The following is a 17,500-nucleotide window of genomic DNA, read 5'->3' on the forward strand; positions in this document are numbered from 1 at the left end:
ACGTTATTACATTTTTTTAACGTTTTTTTTATTGTTTCTGCAATTTTTTTAAGTAATAAAATGCTTAATGTTTCACGATATTTTGATTTCATCTCTTGATGTTTTTACATTTTTTTAATGTTTTTTTTTAATTGTTTCTGCAATTTTTTAAAGTAATAAAATGCTTAATGTTTCACAATATTTTGATTTCATCCCTTGATGTTTTTACATTTTTTAATGTTTTTTTTTTAATTGTTTCTGCAATTTTTTAAAGTAATAAAATGCTTAATGTTTCACAATATTTTGATTTCATCCCTTGATGTTTTTACATTTTTTAATGTTTTTTTTTAATTGTTTCTGCAATTTTTTAAAGAAATAAAATGCTTAATGTTTCACAATATTTTGATTTCATCCCTTGATGTTTTTACATTTTTTTAATGTTTTTTTTAAATTGTTTCTGCAATTTTTTAAAGTAATAAAATGCTTAATGTTTCACAATATTTTGATTTCATCCCTTGATGTTTTTACATTTTTTAATGTTTTTTTTTTAATTGTTTCTGCAATTTTTTAAAGTGATAAAATGCTTAATGCTTCACAATATTTTGATTTCATCCCTTGATGTTTTTAGATTTTTTTTAATGTTTTTTTTTAATTGTTTCTGCAATTTTCTAAAGTAATAAAATGCTTAATGTTTCACAATATTTTGATTTCATCCCTTGATGTTTTTACATTTTTTAAATGTTTTTTAAAAAATTGTTTCTGTAATTTTTTTAAGTAATAAAATGCTAAATGTTTCACAATATTTGGGTATGGATTAAATCCATCTTTGTGATTAAATTTGGCTTACGGTACATTCTACCCTCCACCCCCACTCAATTCTGACTTTTGATTCAGTGGATTACTTTGTGGATTACCACATTTGCGAAACGATGCAATTATTGTTTTTAAAAAATCATAAAATGCTTAATGTTTTATATATTTTGTTATTTTGGTTTGGATTAAATCCATCTATGTTATTAAATTTGGCTTATGGTACATTCTACCCCTCCGCCCTCCCCCTCAATCCTGGCTTTTCGTTCTGTCCACTGTGTGGATTACCACATGTGTGAAACGATGCAATTATCGTTTTTTTTAAATCATAAAATGCTTAATGTTTTATTTATTTTGTTATTTTGGTATGGATTAAATGCATCGATGCTATTAAATTGTTTTAATACTTTTTTCAGTTGATTTTGGGGATGGTTTGGATTTGTATCGCTTTTGCAATGGTTCTATCCACTGTCCATTCCCCCCCCCCCTCCCACGATCCTGGCCTGGTTTGGTTGAGTCCACATTTACATTCAATTTTTTTGTCCTCAAAAAACGATTAATGTTATATTTTTTTTAATTTTTGGTTGCGTGCACTAGCTCAGAGACAAAGTAAATTCCTCGCGTTGGAATCACCATCATGGCTTCAGCAGTTAGTGATGTAAGTTGACCTACAGTTTTACAGTGTTTTGAGAGGGGAAGAAGCAGAAAGAAGAAGTACAAATTCATGTTTTCGTGATCTCCAGATGTGGTACTTTAGCGATGTAGTCCGGCATCTTTTTAAGTCTTGGTCGTTCAGAAAACGCTCGAATAAAAGGTATGGCTTTTAAATGCTGATGGCTTCACTCTACAGTAGTTTATAAGCCTATCACATTGTGTACACATTTGAATAGGTGGCCATTTTCCCCCGTGTCATCCTTCTATATGGAGTACTACTGTACTCCATGATTTAGATGAGGATGAGGACTTGAAGTCACATTTTACATTGCGTGGATGTTTGGTAGGTCCCTGCTTTCTCATACAAGCAGGGACCTGTGGAACATCCACTCAACATAAGATGGGACTGCAGGTCCTCAAGCTTCATCTCCCAACCCCATCCTCAACCTCCCCTCTAAACACTCAAGCTAAATTTCCCTCCCTGCTCCAAGCCTTCAAACCCACTCACCCCCCCTTCCCTAACATAACTCCTCAACCTGTCCCTCACCACAACTACTCACCCCTCCCTCCCACCAAAAGTCCTGAACCCCCCCCCCAAAGCCTTAACCTCCCCCTCCCAACTCTGTCACATCTTTGCTTCACTCTCTCCCTCCTCTCTACTCCAACACTCTCTCCTGCCCTCCCCCTCTCCTCGCCAACACCGTCTTCTCCCACTCATAAAAGTAAAATGGCATCCCACATCGATCATTACATATTCCTTCATTACCTCATCAAAACAGCAGAATATTTAACTCTTTCCCCTCCCCTATCATGCTATCACCGACTTCACAGAAACCGCAATCGAAACAGCAACAGTATGGCTCCTACATGCCATGGCCCATCATGGTCGACTGTCCAACTCACAATCCTGTGAGATATGTGGAAACCCCATGAGATTGCAACTCTCAAGTGACCACGAGCAGCCTAATTGTGCAAGTAAACTACTGTAAATCTTCTTCCTGATGTATTTATTTAGACATTGTTAAAAGTAAATAATGATGGGTGTTTTCTTAATCTATCTATAATTCCAGCAATGTGTGTGTGTGTGTGTGTGTGTGTGTGTGTGTGTGTGTGTGTGTGTGTGTGTGTGTGTGTGTGTGTGTGTGTGTGTGTGTGTGTGTGTGTGTGTGTGTGTGTGTGTGTGTGTGTGTGTGTGTGTGCTTGTGTGTCTGTGACCGCTGTTTCTCGACAACCACTAGTCCGATCTAATTGAAACTTGCCAGCTATATTGCTGGGGACCTGAGGATGTGCCTTTTCAAGGTTTGATATTAATTGGACAAGTGCTTCCCAAGTTATGGCTATTTATTTACCAAACCAATGACAAGACACGTTGCTGCGGCCATTTATTTACCCAACCAATGACAGGACACGTTGCTGTGTAGGCGTGGCCGATGGGGAAAGGGCACCATTTAGTTACCGTGGCGTATGAGTGGCAATGGTCAATGGCAGCGAATGCCATGGCAAGCAAAGACAGGGAGGTAAACTTGATTTTAATTAACTCTGTGTGTAAGTATCACAGCAGTTGTTACTTCAATGCAAGTGATAATTCGTGGAATGCATGTGAACATTCCGTATGAGCACGCACTTCTTCGGGATAGTGCTGACTTGTGTATTCTTATAATTTCTCGATTTCTTATGCGCATTTATAGATAAACACAATGCCCCAATGCAGTCGTCGTTTACGAGAGCGAAGGAACGGCCTGTGTGTTTCTTTGTTTTTTTTTGTTTTTTTTTTAGTTTGTACGTACGGCCATGCACGTACGGGCATGCGAGAGCGAAGGAACGGCCTGTGTGGTTGTTTCTGGCACGCGGTTTGAAATTTTTCTTTTTTTTGCACGTACGGCCACGCGCGTACTAGTCTCGCCAGATTCCCAGAACTCCTTGGACAAATATATTTACAATGACATGGGTTTTATGGACCCTGGTCATGTTGTTTAAGAGAAAATTGTCGGAAATAATAAGAAGGACCCACAGAACCTCCATGGTAAAAGCCCTTGCTCGAGAGAATGGCACATAGTTATTTTGGCAGTGTATATGCATCAGAATGCTGCCTCCATTGCTTCAAAATATATAAAGCATTACCTGGGTTTGAAGCAAAAACATGCCTACTGGTTTTGTGCATTGTGATTATGTAGCTCGGGTATATTCCAATTGTACTGACAACAGAGGCATGAAGCTTAAGGACTGAAGCATGAGGCCTATAACTATTGCAGCCTTCACGAGGCCCGTGACACTTATAAGCTCCAACAATTTTTATTTGATGATCCTTTTAACAGTCCCTTTAGTCGTTTTACATTGAAGAGAAAACTTATAGGGAGGGCATGGTGATTGTGAATATGACAGCTCCAAAGACCAACATGGTGGCCGGATAATTTTTCTGGTTCAAACAGCGGGTGGAGTCAAGCCAGCTGTCTAACCAATGGGTGGAACGGAATGTTACACATGGACAGACGAACGAGCTTATTATAAAGATATATACTAGCAAAAAGGCCCATCAAAATTATGGGTGACCCTTCTGTATTTTCACACTGTTCAGCCTTGAAAACTCGGGCTAAAACCGAAATTACACACAAAAACCTGAATTCATTACACAAGTTTCTCATCCTTTTATTTGGGCAGTGGATAGACAATAGACTGCGGCAATCTGAATTACATACATTAAGCAAAAACATGCTGAATGCTTATGACAAGCGACCCTTCTTATTTTCACTTCTTATTTTTTTAATCAGCCTTGAAAAGTTGAGCGAAAAAAAAAATTACAGACAAAAATCTTCATTAATTGCAGAAATTGCTCATCCATTTATTTGGGTGGTGTTTCTATAGGTCACAAACTGCTGCCGCGATCACTCCGGGAAGTAATAATAAGAAAAATAACCCGAGTTACATGCATGACGCAAAAACATGCATACCACTTATGTGCATAAATAACACATTGTGGTTATATAGCTCGGATAATTTCAATTACATTGGGCCATGGGCTGACACCAGAGGTCTGAGGCCGATGCACCTTAACAAAATGGTAGACGTATGATTTTTTTTTCAGGTTGCTATTGTGGGTGTAGTCAGGCCAGCTCTCCAATCAATGGGGCAAAGGCAATCTGTCACACATACATACATACAGTCCAAAAACGAACTGAAATATATATATATATGTATATATATATATATATGTAATTATTATTATTATATAAGCCTGTCAAAATTATAGGTTGGAATTATTTTATTCAAAATATTTAGAAGACTGGAAGATATGATGTTTCATAGCAAGAAAAAGCATTATGTACAAATGTGACCCTATTTTCTTTATCTTCTGGGACGTTTCATTTTGATGGTACAGCCTCGCAAGCGTGCCAAAGGCTGAAGCCTCGGCCTAGTGTCAGGTGCTTTTTTTCTTCTTTATTTATTAGACATCCTATGGATGTAAATGAATACTCGTTTTATTCTACATATGTTGCACATCCCTTACAACAAATTTCACCTCCCTGTGCCTTGTATTTGTTGTTATTTTTAACAAATGCTTCTGTACACCACCATTGAGGCTTGGTTTGCAAGGCACCATCTACAATTCCAATAAAAGAGATAATTACTCTTTTATGGAAAATGTCTCGAGTTTTTTATCCTCAAAAATAGACCGCAGTGAACACATAGTTGTATTGAAAGATTGACCTTTAAAACCCAACTGAAATCGTCCTTATGAAGGGGGACAGAGAAATACACAAATGCATACTGATATATATATATATATATATATATATATATATATATATATATATATATATATATATATATATATATATATATATATATATATATATATATATATATACACATATGCACGGTTATCTTCACAATTGACAGTACAGTACTCATCTGCGACCCTCCAGTACAAAACCAGTCGGAAGTCGCAAAACATTCAAAACATTCAAGAAAATTAAAAATATATAAAAACCCCCAATAACTCAATATTGAATTTTTGCAACTTCCGACTGATTTTGAACTGGAGGGTCACATATATTGCTCATGCTATTGAGGCTCTAAAAGTGCAAATTGTCCAATGTGTGGAATAGTGGATCGTCTGAAAGTGAGGATTTTGACATGGAAAACTTGTCTCAGGTTTTTTTGGTCCACAGGATACAATATGCTCAAATAACAAGGCCATACGTCTGTTGTTCCACATAGCAAACATATACGTACATAAAATCCAACGTCCAGCATTGTTTTGGTCTCCATCGATTGTTTTTTCCAGCTTCTCCCATAGCTGATGCTTTGGGGAGACCTTTCTCCCAACACTGCAGCGAAATTGAATAATGCTCTGCCTTGTGGCCCCGGGTAAGCACAATGCGCCTGCTGGTCGCTCCGCTCCCTGACAAAACAGGCCCGAGCCCCGGGAGAATTACGCATGCGCGAGCCAGATAACGACTATACACCTGGCAATTGCTCTCCTATCCGTACCCCCTCGCCGATTCTGTTCCCAATTAGGCCCCTTGGTTTAGAGGTCTTTGCCTTGTTTAGTCCCGGGGTCCCTGCACCGGGCTTTCTGCAGTTTTTGCCTGAATTGTCAAACACTTGCCAATTTTGTACCTGCCCCTTGGGGTTCTGCATACATCACGACCATCCTCATCATGTCACACTTATGGTGAAGTGCATAGGCAAAAGGAGCACAAAATTCACATTTGTGCGAATTCAATTTCAGCAATTATATCGGGGATCCAAGTCACAATAATATGAAATTAAAGTTTGTGTGAACTCAAATAGTCATTTATTCCTGTTATTGCTATGTGAGGCCTAATCCTCACCACTCCTGCCCCCACACCCCCTCCCATTGAACCTTCGTGCACACCAAAGCCGTAAAGCTCACCCTGTTTTCTGCACACGCAGCTGGAGCGAGGCAGCGTGCGTTTTACTGAAAACAGAATGCACCTGCAGTGAGCCCTCCTCCATTTCCCCCCTTCTCTCCTCCCCTTCGGGAGCGCAACACGTGCTATCCAGCCGGCCGTGAGAGTCACACGAAGTGTACAGCCAAACAGGACGAGGGATGAAATCTGAAAGCGCACGTCGTTCGTGCGTAACCTTCTTGTGCCTGCTGGTCGCTCCGCACGTACAATCTGCGATTGCTCTGCATCCGCACAGCTTCTTGCGTGTCGATCGCCCAGTGCGTTATGTTGTGTGCAGCGCAGAGAGTATGAGCAAACTCTCCAAGGTATACTGCGCCGCCTGATATAGGCCCAAATCGTGCTCGGGTTTGTTCGAACAAACATTGATTCCGTCCTTTTTGGAGTCGCAGAAAGGGTCTGGAAGCGTTTACCACGCGCGCTCTCCTTGTTACCGCAGGGGCCCTGTGCGGGGACGGCCCGCGTGCTTGTTCGGTTTTCACGGCTCGTTTGGCTCTGCGTTGCTCACGACAAACACGTCAGAACCACACCTACTCTCGCCTCGTCGCAGCCCAAATGCACGGAGGGTGAACGCGGATCCGTAGCCAAACCCTCAGCCTCGAGGATCCTAAATGCGGAACTCCGCGTTAGATTTCATCATGCACTGTAGGCCTACTCATGTATATACATGGTGGGGTACTTTTGGGGAAGGTGGAGGGCTTTGGTGCTTTAAAATGTGCCTTATCCGCTTGTTATACGACAAAGAAAAATAATTTGTGTCGTTTTGCAGGAAGGATACAAGTGATGGTGAGAAAGTTGGTGCACTATCGAAAGACCTCATCGAAGTGCAAGCTTGTGCTGCACAGCAGACGACCCCATTGCGAAGATGAGCTGCTTGTTGATCTGTTTTTAGCAGTTACATTGGACACGCACATCTCTCTCCCTCTTGCGTAAACAATTTTAACTGAGGTCTACTTTAGCCGAGACTTTAGGAGTCACAACTTGTTCAGAATTACCCATTTACTCCACAAGTTGACTCTCGTGAAAGTGATACGTGTTACAGCCAAAGCGCAAGAGTTCTTTATTCACTAGGTATAACTTTAAACGCAAGGGTTCTTCATAAACTAGATATATCTTCAAATACAAAGGTTCTTCATCAGCTAGGCATGACTTTAACGACAAGAATTCTTCATGATCTTGGTATAACTTAAAATACAAGGGTTCTTCATGATCTAGGTATAACTTAAATAGAAGGGTTCTTGAACAAAGTATAACTTTAAATACAAGGGTTCCTCATGAACTAGCTAGAACTTTAAATATAAGGGTTCTTCATGAACTCGGTATAACTTTAAATACAAGAGTTCTTCATGATCTAGGTATAACTTTGAATACAAGGGTTCTTCATGATCGAGATATAACTTAAATAGAAGGGTTCTTGAACAAGGTATAACTTTAAATACAAGGGTTCCTCATGAACTAGCTAGAACTTTAAATATAAGGGTTCTTCATGAACTCGGTATAACTTTAAATATAAGGGTTCTTCATGATCTAGGTATAACTTAAAATACAAGGGTTCTTCATGATCTAGATATAACTTAAATAGAAGGGTTCTTGAACAAGGTATAACTTTAAATACAAGGGTTCCTCATGAACTAGGTATAACTTTTAATACAAGGGTTCTTCATGATATAGGTATAACTTAAAATACAAGGGTTCTTCATGATCTAGGTATAACTTAAATAGAAGGGTTCTTGACCAAGGTATAACTTTAAATACAAGGGTTCCTCATGAACTCGGTATAACTTTAAATACAAGAGTTCTACATGATCTCGGAATAACTTAAAATACAAGGGTTCTTCATGATCTCGGTATAACTTAAATAGAAGGGTTCTTGACCAAGGTATAACTTTAAATACAAGGGTTCCTCATGAACAAGGTATAACTTTAAATACAAGAGTTCTTCATGATCTCGGTATAACTTTTAATACAAGGGTTCGTCATGCTCGAGGTATAACTTTAAATACAAGGGTTCTTCATGAACTAGGTATAACTATAAATACAAGAGTTCTTCATGATCTCGGTATAACTTTTAACACAAGGATTCTTCATGCTCGAGGTATAACTTTAAATACAAGGGTTCTTCATGAACTAGGTATAACTTTCAATATAAGGGTTCTTCATGAACTAGGTATAACTTTAAATACAAGAGTTCTTCATGATCTAGGTATAACTTTTAATACAAGGGTTCTTCATGCTCGAGGTATAACTTTAAATAAAAGGGTTCTTCATGAACTTGGTATAACTTTAAACACAAGGGTTCTTCATGTTCTAGATATAATTTGAAATACAAGGGTTCTTCATGAACTAGGTATAACTTTAAATTCAAGGGTTCTTCATGTCCGAGGTATACCTTTAAATACAAGGGTTCTTCATGCTCGAGGTATAACTTTAAATACAAGGGTTCTTCATGATCTAGGTATAACTTTAAATACAAGGGTTCTTCATGCTCTAGGTATAACTTTAAATACAAGGGTTCTTCATGAACTGGGTATAACTTTAAACACAAGGATTCTTCATGTTCTCGATATAATTTTGAATACAAGGGTTCTTCATGAACTAGGTATAACATTAAACACAAGGGTTCTTCATGAACTAGGTATAACTTTAAATATAAAGGTTCTTCATTAACTCGGTATAATTTAAAATACAAGGGTTTTCATGAACTAGGTATAACTTTAAATACAAGGGTTCTTCATGAACTCGGTATAACTTTAAATGCAAGGGTTCTTCATGAGCTCGGTATAACTTTAAATGCAAGGGTTCTTCATGCTCGAGGTATAACTTTAAATACAAGGGTTCTTCATGCTCTAGGTATAACTTTAAATACAAGGGTTCTTCATGAACTGGGTATAACTTTAAACACAAGGGTTCTTCATGAACTAGGTATAACTTTAAATATAAAGGTTCTTCATTAACTCGGTATAACTTAAAATACGAGGGTTTTCATGAACTCAGTATAACTTCAAATACAAAGATTCATCATTAACTCTGTATAACTTGAAATACAAGGGTTTTCATTAACTCTGTATACCTTAACATACAAGAGATCTTCATGAACTAGGTGTAACTTTCATGCAAGAGTTCTGCATTAACTCGGTATAACTTTAATGCAAGGGTTCTTCATAAACTAGGCATGACTTTATATGTAAGGGTTCTTCATGAACTAGGTATAACTTTAAATGCAAGGGTTTTCATGAACTTGGTGTCACTTTAAATACAAAGGTTCTTCATTAACTCGATATAACTTTAAATGCAAGGGTTTTCATGAACTAGGTGTCATTTTAAATACAAAGGTTCTTCATTAACTCGGTATAACTTTAAATGCAAGGGTTTTCATGAACGAGGTATAACTTTAAATACAAAGGTTCTTCATTAACTTGGTATAACTTTAATGCAAGGGTTCTTCATAAACTAGGCATAACTTTACATACAAGGGTTCTTCATTAACTCAGTATAACTTTAAATACAAGGGTTTTCATGAACAAGGTATAACTTTAAACGCAATGGTTCCTCATTAGCTTGGTTGGTTTTGTATTCATTGTCGACTATCGTGAAAGAGCTAGTACACTGAATGGATCAGGATGTAACAGGACAAAATGAACAGTAGAGAGTGAGAGAGAATGGGTGATGGGGGGTGGGGGGAATGAACAACAACAGACTGCAGAAATACCGTGATAATTTTGGCAGCGCTCTCATGTGAGGCCAACTCATTGCACTTCCAGTGTGTTGACCCTCAAGGTTTCTCCAAATGTGGGAAACTCGACCGTACAATTTGTGATAGCTCGGTTTAACTTTCCACTTTAATTCTTCTCAAGATTGATGAGTGCATTTGTGGCTCGACAGAAACAAAATGATCTTTCTGAATTTTCTTTTACAACAGCACTAACTTAAAAAAGTTAATTCAATCATATGTATTTAGTTATTTAGTTAATTATTTCCTACGCCACCAAATTTTATGTTAGGCCATCAACTTAATGATCAACCCTCACATATTGATTAAAATTTAACTTACAAGCGACGTTCCAAGTTCTCACAACGAGATAGGATAATCCCCGACAACACACACACACATATATATATATATATATATATATATATATATATATATATATATATATATATATATATATATATATATATATATATATATATATATATATATATATATATATATATATATTAGCAGAGTATGCTTACACATTGGAAGCAATTACGAACCGGGCTTCCCATTGTCTCGGGTCGGTGACCTGCATTTGATTTTTCATTTATTTAATTTCATTTCTTTTCTTCATTTCTTTATACTTTCACTTTCAGATGCTTTGCGATGGTTCTGTGATTTTTTTCCTGGTGTATCGGCTTCGATGTCCATCAGCACACAAAATTACCATGCTTCTCCATTGTCTCGGGGTCACTCACCTGAATTTATTTTTTTCATTTATTTATTTCAATTATCTACGCTTCCCAATGGTTCTGTGATTTTTTCCCGGTGTATCAGCTTCGATGTCCGTCGGTGCACAAAATTATTGTTTCCCCATTGTCTTGGGTCGCTCACCTGCATTTTTTCATTAATTTTTTTCATTTATTTATATTTTCATTAATAGATGTTGTACGACGATTCTTTGAATTTTTGCGTTGTACTGGCTTCGATGTACATTGGCATGCAAAATTTCAGCTTTCTAAGTCACCCAGAAGGTACCGATCTTTAATACCAGTCAGTGAGTCAGTGAATCAGTGGTGAGAAAGATATATATATATATATATATATATATATATATATATATATATATATATATATATATATATATATATATATATATATATATATACTGTATACATAAATATATATACTGTATACATAAATATATATATATATATACTGTATACATAAATATATATATATACTGTATACATAAATATATATATATACTGTATACATAAATATATATATACTGTATACATAAATATATATATATACATATACATATATATATATATATATATATATAAAAATATGTATATATATAAATATATATATATATATATATATATATATATATATATATATATATATAGATACATACATATTACTAGCAGGGTGTGCTTACACATAGTGCAAGCATACAAACCGTATTTCCCCATTATTTCAGGTCACTCACCTGCATTTATTTTAATCCATTTATATTTTCATTTCTGGATGTACAACGATTCTGTGAATTTTTCCGGTGTACCTGCTTTGATGTCCATTGGCATGCAAAATTGCAGCGTGCCTTCCGGGTGACGTAGAAAGCTGAAATTTTTCGTGCCGATGGTCATCGAAGCCGGAACACCGGAAAAAATCACAGAATCATCAGACAACATCCATAAATGAAAATGTAAAGAAATTAAAAAAAAATAAAATGCACGAGTGATCCGAGACAATGGGGAAGCACAGTAATTGTGTCTGTTCCAATGGACATTGAAGCAGATACATCAGGAAAAAAACCCCACAGAACCATTAGAAATCATCCGTAAATGAAAATATAAATAAATGAAAAAATGTAGTTGAGTGACCCATGACAATAAGGAAGCATGGTAATTTTGTGTGCCGATGGACGTCGAACCTGATACACCTGGAAAAATCACAGAACCATCGGAAAGCATCTGTAAATTAAAATATAAATAAATGAGTAATCCAATAGAGGTGAGCGATCAGAGACAATGGGGAAACACGTTTCGTATGCTTACATAATTACCTCACGACATCCCTCTCCCTTCCACAGATCTCCTCATGTGTCTATTCCCCACTGTTTTGTGCTTCCCTCTCCTGTCCCTCTTGTCTCCTGCTCCCCTTGTTAAATGTTCTGTGTGTTAGCTCTTATACGAGCCTTGACATTGTATATAAAAAAACACACACTGCGAGTATAAAAATAAAGCTCTTGCTAAACACTGCCTTACAAACTGACTGACTCACTGACTGATATTTCAACATTCAACCCTCTGTGTGACAAACAAAGCTGAAATTTTGTGTGCCGATGAATATCGAAGCTGATACACCAGGAAAAATCACAGAACCATTGGAAAGCATCCGTAAATGAAAATATAAGTAAATGAAAATAAATCAATTTATTAAAAATAAATGCAGGTGAGCAACCTGAGACAATGGGGAAGCACGGTAATTTGTGTGCCGATGGACATCAAAGCCAATACACCAGGAAAATTCACAGAGCCATCGGAAAGCATCAGCAAGTGGAAATATAAATAAATGAAGAAAATAAATGCAAAATCAAATGCAGGTGAGCGACCCAAGACAATGGGGAAGTATGGTTCGTGTTGCTTCCAATTGCGTGATTGTGAAGAACCATACTCTGGTATTATATATTAAAAAAAAACATATACACATACATTTTGAAGTGTATATATATATGTGTATCTATATATATATATATACATATATATATATATATATATATATATATATATATATATATATATATATATATATATATATATACACACATCGTGGGGGAAAAATGTAAAAGTCGTATTTCTTTGGGCTATTTTGAGCATCTTGTTCATACACTACACGTCTATCACTTTAAAGTCGAAAACATGGGGTCATATGCGGGGCATGCAGACCATCTGTGTGTCGAGTTTGAATCTCCTTGCCTCTCCCGTATGTGCACCCATCTTTCTCCAAACCGGCTTTCACGTGACCTTCTTGTTCTGCTCTTGTCTGTTGGATAAAAAGAATGACATCCGCTCCCCACTCTCGCGTCTATAGTAATGCGATCTGTCCGTCGTATGTTTTTACTTTAGAAGCCAGTGCCTCGCAAGATCTGCCCTGAGACCCTAACAAGACACGTTGGCTGAGGTTCTGACAGAATCCAGGACGCGCATATAATGTGCACCAGGGAAACAGGTGTGGGTTTCGAGTCCTGCAAAATGGCTTTAAAGCAGGAATTAAAATCAAGATGATGTAGGCCATCCCCATTTTCTTACATATATATATATATATATATATATATATATATATATATCTCTCTCTCTCTCTCACACACACACACACACACACACACACACACACACACACACACACACACACACACACACACACACACACACACACACACACACACACACACACACACACACACACACACACACACTCACACACACACACACACACACACACACACACACACACACACACACACACACACACACACACTCATACACACCTGTTGCATTTTGCTCTACATCTTCACCTCTATCCCCATTTCATGGAATGTACTTTCCACCGCAATGTCAAGTAAGCAGCACAACATACACCCTGTAACGGATATAAAAAGTAAGTTTGGTTTCAGGGAATGTGTATCTGATGAGACCAAACACGCAACTGTCTCATAATTTCCCTTTGTCACCAAATTACCGATAAAAAATTTAATCAAAAGTCTGTTTTCCTGTTTTGTTCCACAGTTTTATAGATTTTGCGTGCGAAGTGTTGTTTTGATTCGATAACAAAAAAGTTGTTTGAATTTCCTCTTTGTTACTCAAAATGTACATGAGAAGTGGAACTCGGAGAGATATTGAGCCTCTGTAATATTATCAATAACTTGAAATCTCAACTTCAAAGTGCATATGTTGTGTTCTACATCTACATAATATAATGAGCTTTTGATTTCCTCACAAACCTACGACCCTCGAAACGAGAGCAATGAATCATTATATATATATATATATATATATATATATATATATATATATATATATATATATATATATATATATATATATATATATATATATATATTCATATTGTGCTAGTCTGTTTGATGTGTAGACACGTACACACTATTTCCTTTGATTGAATCACTTTCAATCCCTGAAGGAGCAATATTTTCTGAAACCTATTTAAAGTACAGCTGACTTTTTTGTCTCTTTGGATGATGTTGCCGCATTATACAGTTGGCCCCATGATGTATTGTGCGTACAGGTCAGGTTTTACTCTAAAATGCACCTGTTGTTGTGTGTCTGTTGTATATGCTGTAGTCATGTGTGTTTATCCTGTGTGTATGAACTACTTTTCCCCAGGTAGATGAAATCCAATTGTTCCGTATCCTTTTAGCCATTCCATTGTTGAACTTGTCCAGGTGCGTCAGTTAACGCAGCAAAGTTTGTTTCGTGGAAATAATATAATATTCATAATTATGATAATAATCATAAGAATACTGATGATAACAATCATCATCGCTGATGCATTTCAAAGGTATTTCACCCGCTTTAATTAATCCTGGTGAATTGCAAATGCTGTTAAACCTGAAAGCGTTTCTTGAATTAAATATCTGTGTTCACTGCAATGTCGTCTGTACATTCGAGCAGGGGAACCCTGGAGGAAACCACAAAATGGCGACAAGCAAACGTTTCCACACGTGTTCCTGAAATAATGGACCGACAGGTTTTGTATGCCTCTGAACGAATCGGCAAAACTGAAGACCATTAACAAGTTGTCAAGCATCCAATATTGACGAGAGAGAGTCTCTCGCGTTTGGAGAGTCCCCCACTCCTATTCTCGCATCTATCTCTACCTGGTCAGACTGGGACTCGTTTTTAAATAAACCTCTCGACCAGGTCCTGTTTTTCAGCCAAAATGTTTTTATTCACAGCACGGTATCTCGGTAGACCATGGTTTCTTAAGAGTCAACCATCATCAATCATCATCTACTTTAAGGAGCGTCTTTTAGAAATGAGCGTCGGTGCTGCAAGAGCTGTATCTGGGCAAGGCTTATGCTGGTTGGTTTGCCATTGTCTTTGGAGCAGTCAGTCACAGCAGGAATTTTTAAGTTTGTTCAGTGCCCGTGAATTTTAACTCGTCTACTCTTCGCAAATGACACCGTGGCATCTTTACCGTTCACGAACACCCCTGGTGCTGGCAGACGGGTCCTCCAGCTTCACGTCCATCCAAGGGACGGCACACACATTGATGCCTCACCCTGCATGTGAAACACCAGAGTTCCCAGTTTAATTCTTGGTTGAGATTCGAATCCAGGCTATACAGCTCAAAAGCAAGTGCACATACCTCTCGGCCATCCTGTAAGCTCAATAGTCAATAGCAAAGGTCAACAGTCAATGTACTTCTAGCTATGGCACGTTTTATAGGAGTAGTATGTATATTGTGTGCCATAAAGTTTTCCTTAAATGTATTTTTGACTATTTGATGTTATAATACTGAGTTGGTACCAATCCACGTTATTTGTTTTGATGGGTCATGAGTATCACGTATGAATAGCAAGCAATGTCCATTTAGAAGAGGGTTGTGATACTTCACGTAGCGTGATGTGATATTCATGCAAGTTGTAACCAAATATATCTTTTTATGGTCAATTTGTGCCACTTGGCTTGATTGTCACAAACTGCATGTCAGTCTGCAGTTGGTTTCAACTTGACTTGGCACGCTAATTACATACAACTCAAACATATCCAGATATAATTGTAAAATATCCTTACAAATAGAACGCCAAACATTTGATCTTCTCGTTTGTGTGCTCCAGCGAGCGAAGGAAATCCCAAAAAAATATTAAAACTCCTGGTCAACTTCTCTGGGAACTTCACAGGTGTATGACAAAGTCACAAAAAAAAAAGGCATAAATGTTACAAAAAGTCCAATGAATCAGATTATCCAGTTGAATTAGAGATTTTCTAAAGAAATACGAATTAAATTTACAGATGTGTCGTTTGCATTGACGTCGTGTGTGCACATGCATCCTCGACAACACGTTACAAGCACGTCGAGGTTGACCACACCACCCAACCGCAGTGTATCAGCTTGGCTGTTTGTGAGATTCTTTTTCATCTCATGGTTTTCATAATGTAACGCACTTTCATTAATTAGCTGACAAAGTTGCGAGAAACAAAATAAAATGAGTCTTCACTAGCTCATGACGAAATCAAGATGTAAATTGACCTTGATGCTGCAGATACCTGAGATAATGAAGGTGTGCTTCTGTTACACATACATACTATAAGTATACGTGAATCATACATTGCGCACAAACACTGCCCCCTCCCTTTCACCTCTCTCTCTCGGTCTCGCTCTCGCTCTCCAAACTCCAACTTCCCCCATCCCTTCATAAACTCTATCCCTCCCTGTACACCCCTCCTCTCCTCCCTAACCCTATTCCTGCAGCGCTATCGTGTGAAATTATACTCCAGCCATTCCACAAGGCACTCCAAACATACCGCATCGGTAGTATTTATTGCATGTTATTTCAAACTGCATTCTTACACAACCTTTATATATATACGCGGCGTTAATTTCATTAAAAACCTCGTATTTGGTGCACTTTGTTGCTTGGAGCGATTGGCAACGATGCGTCGACGAGGGAAATGCGGTGATATGTATAAAGTTCTGGTGGTATACTTTGCGGAAGGTTCTATCGCATTGTCCATGAATACATTGGCGGAGCTGGAGGTGGGTGATGGGGTATCGAAGAGTGGCACTTCTCCATGCAAAACGCACTTGTGAAACGTATCGACGCGGTTAAACCACCACGTTCGACCAAGGCAATGAGGTTCATATCCATCCCCCAAACAGTCGTGTGCTGAGAAGAAGCGCTCATGCAGGTGCGAGCAAAGGAAAAGATAACCAAAAGAATATAACCACGGAAGGCACTTGGCTAGTGACAACATGAAGCTACAGTACGCATTATTCATGGAGCTGGAGTTACGCGCCCCGTGCCTCGTGGACGTCCCACCGACCCGCTCTCCCTCCAGCTCCACTTGGAATGGTCGCGGCGCGCACTCCTCAAGTCCGCCCGACAGGTCAGGGTCAAGCCGTGCACGGCCAGCATGCAGGATCGGAAAGACGCACGGCGGCGCCGAGATGCACGGGTGGCCGGCGGGGGACACGCGGCATGAGCGGAGTGGGACGGAATGGATGGCTGTGCGGAAGGAGGAACAGGAGTAGAACAGAGGAGGTATATAGGTAGATGACTCACAGGAAGAACTCCGGTGATGAAGGGCTGTCGCTGCCACTTGACCCATTGCCTCTGTAGCCGGAGTTGACAGGGCCGACCGGTCCGGCGCCCACCGCAAGTCTCTCGTACTTCTCC

The 17,500-nt window shown here is 38.3% G+C and overlaps 1 protein-coding gene across 2 annotated transcripts in view; it reads right to left on the minus strand.

Annotated features, from left to right (window-relative positions):
• The window catches only part of LOC147023235 (transcription factor Maf-like), a 27,901-nt gene that overhangs the window by 9,341 nt on the left and 1,060 nt on the right, over window positions 1-17,500 (minus strand). Inside the window, exon 1 of one of the 2 annotated variants that reach the window (XM_085888432.1) lies at window positions 17,387-17,500. This exon is cut by the window's right edge and continues 1,060 nt beyond it. In XM_085888432.1, the coding sequence (XP_085744558.1) occupies window positions 17,387-17,500 (114 nt within the window). Of the gene's footprint in view, window positions 1-16,625 lie in introns of those variants that run through there. The other variant, XM_085888433.1, reaches the window with a different exon arrangement.

Source organism: Eptatretus burgeri, chromosome 7 (assembly GCF_056783735.1).
Source record: "Eptatretus burgeri isolate ZD-2024b chromosome 7, Ebu_testis_v1, whole genome shotgun sequence".
Classification (NCBI taxonomy): domain Eukaryota; kingdom Metazoa; phylum Chordata; class Myxini; order Myxiniformes; family Myxinidae; genus Eptatretus; species Eptatretus burgeri.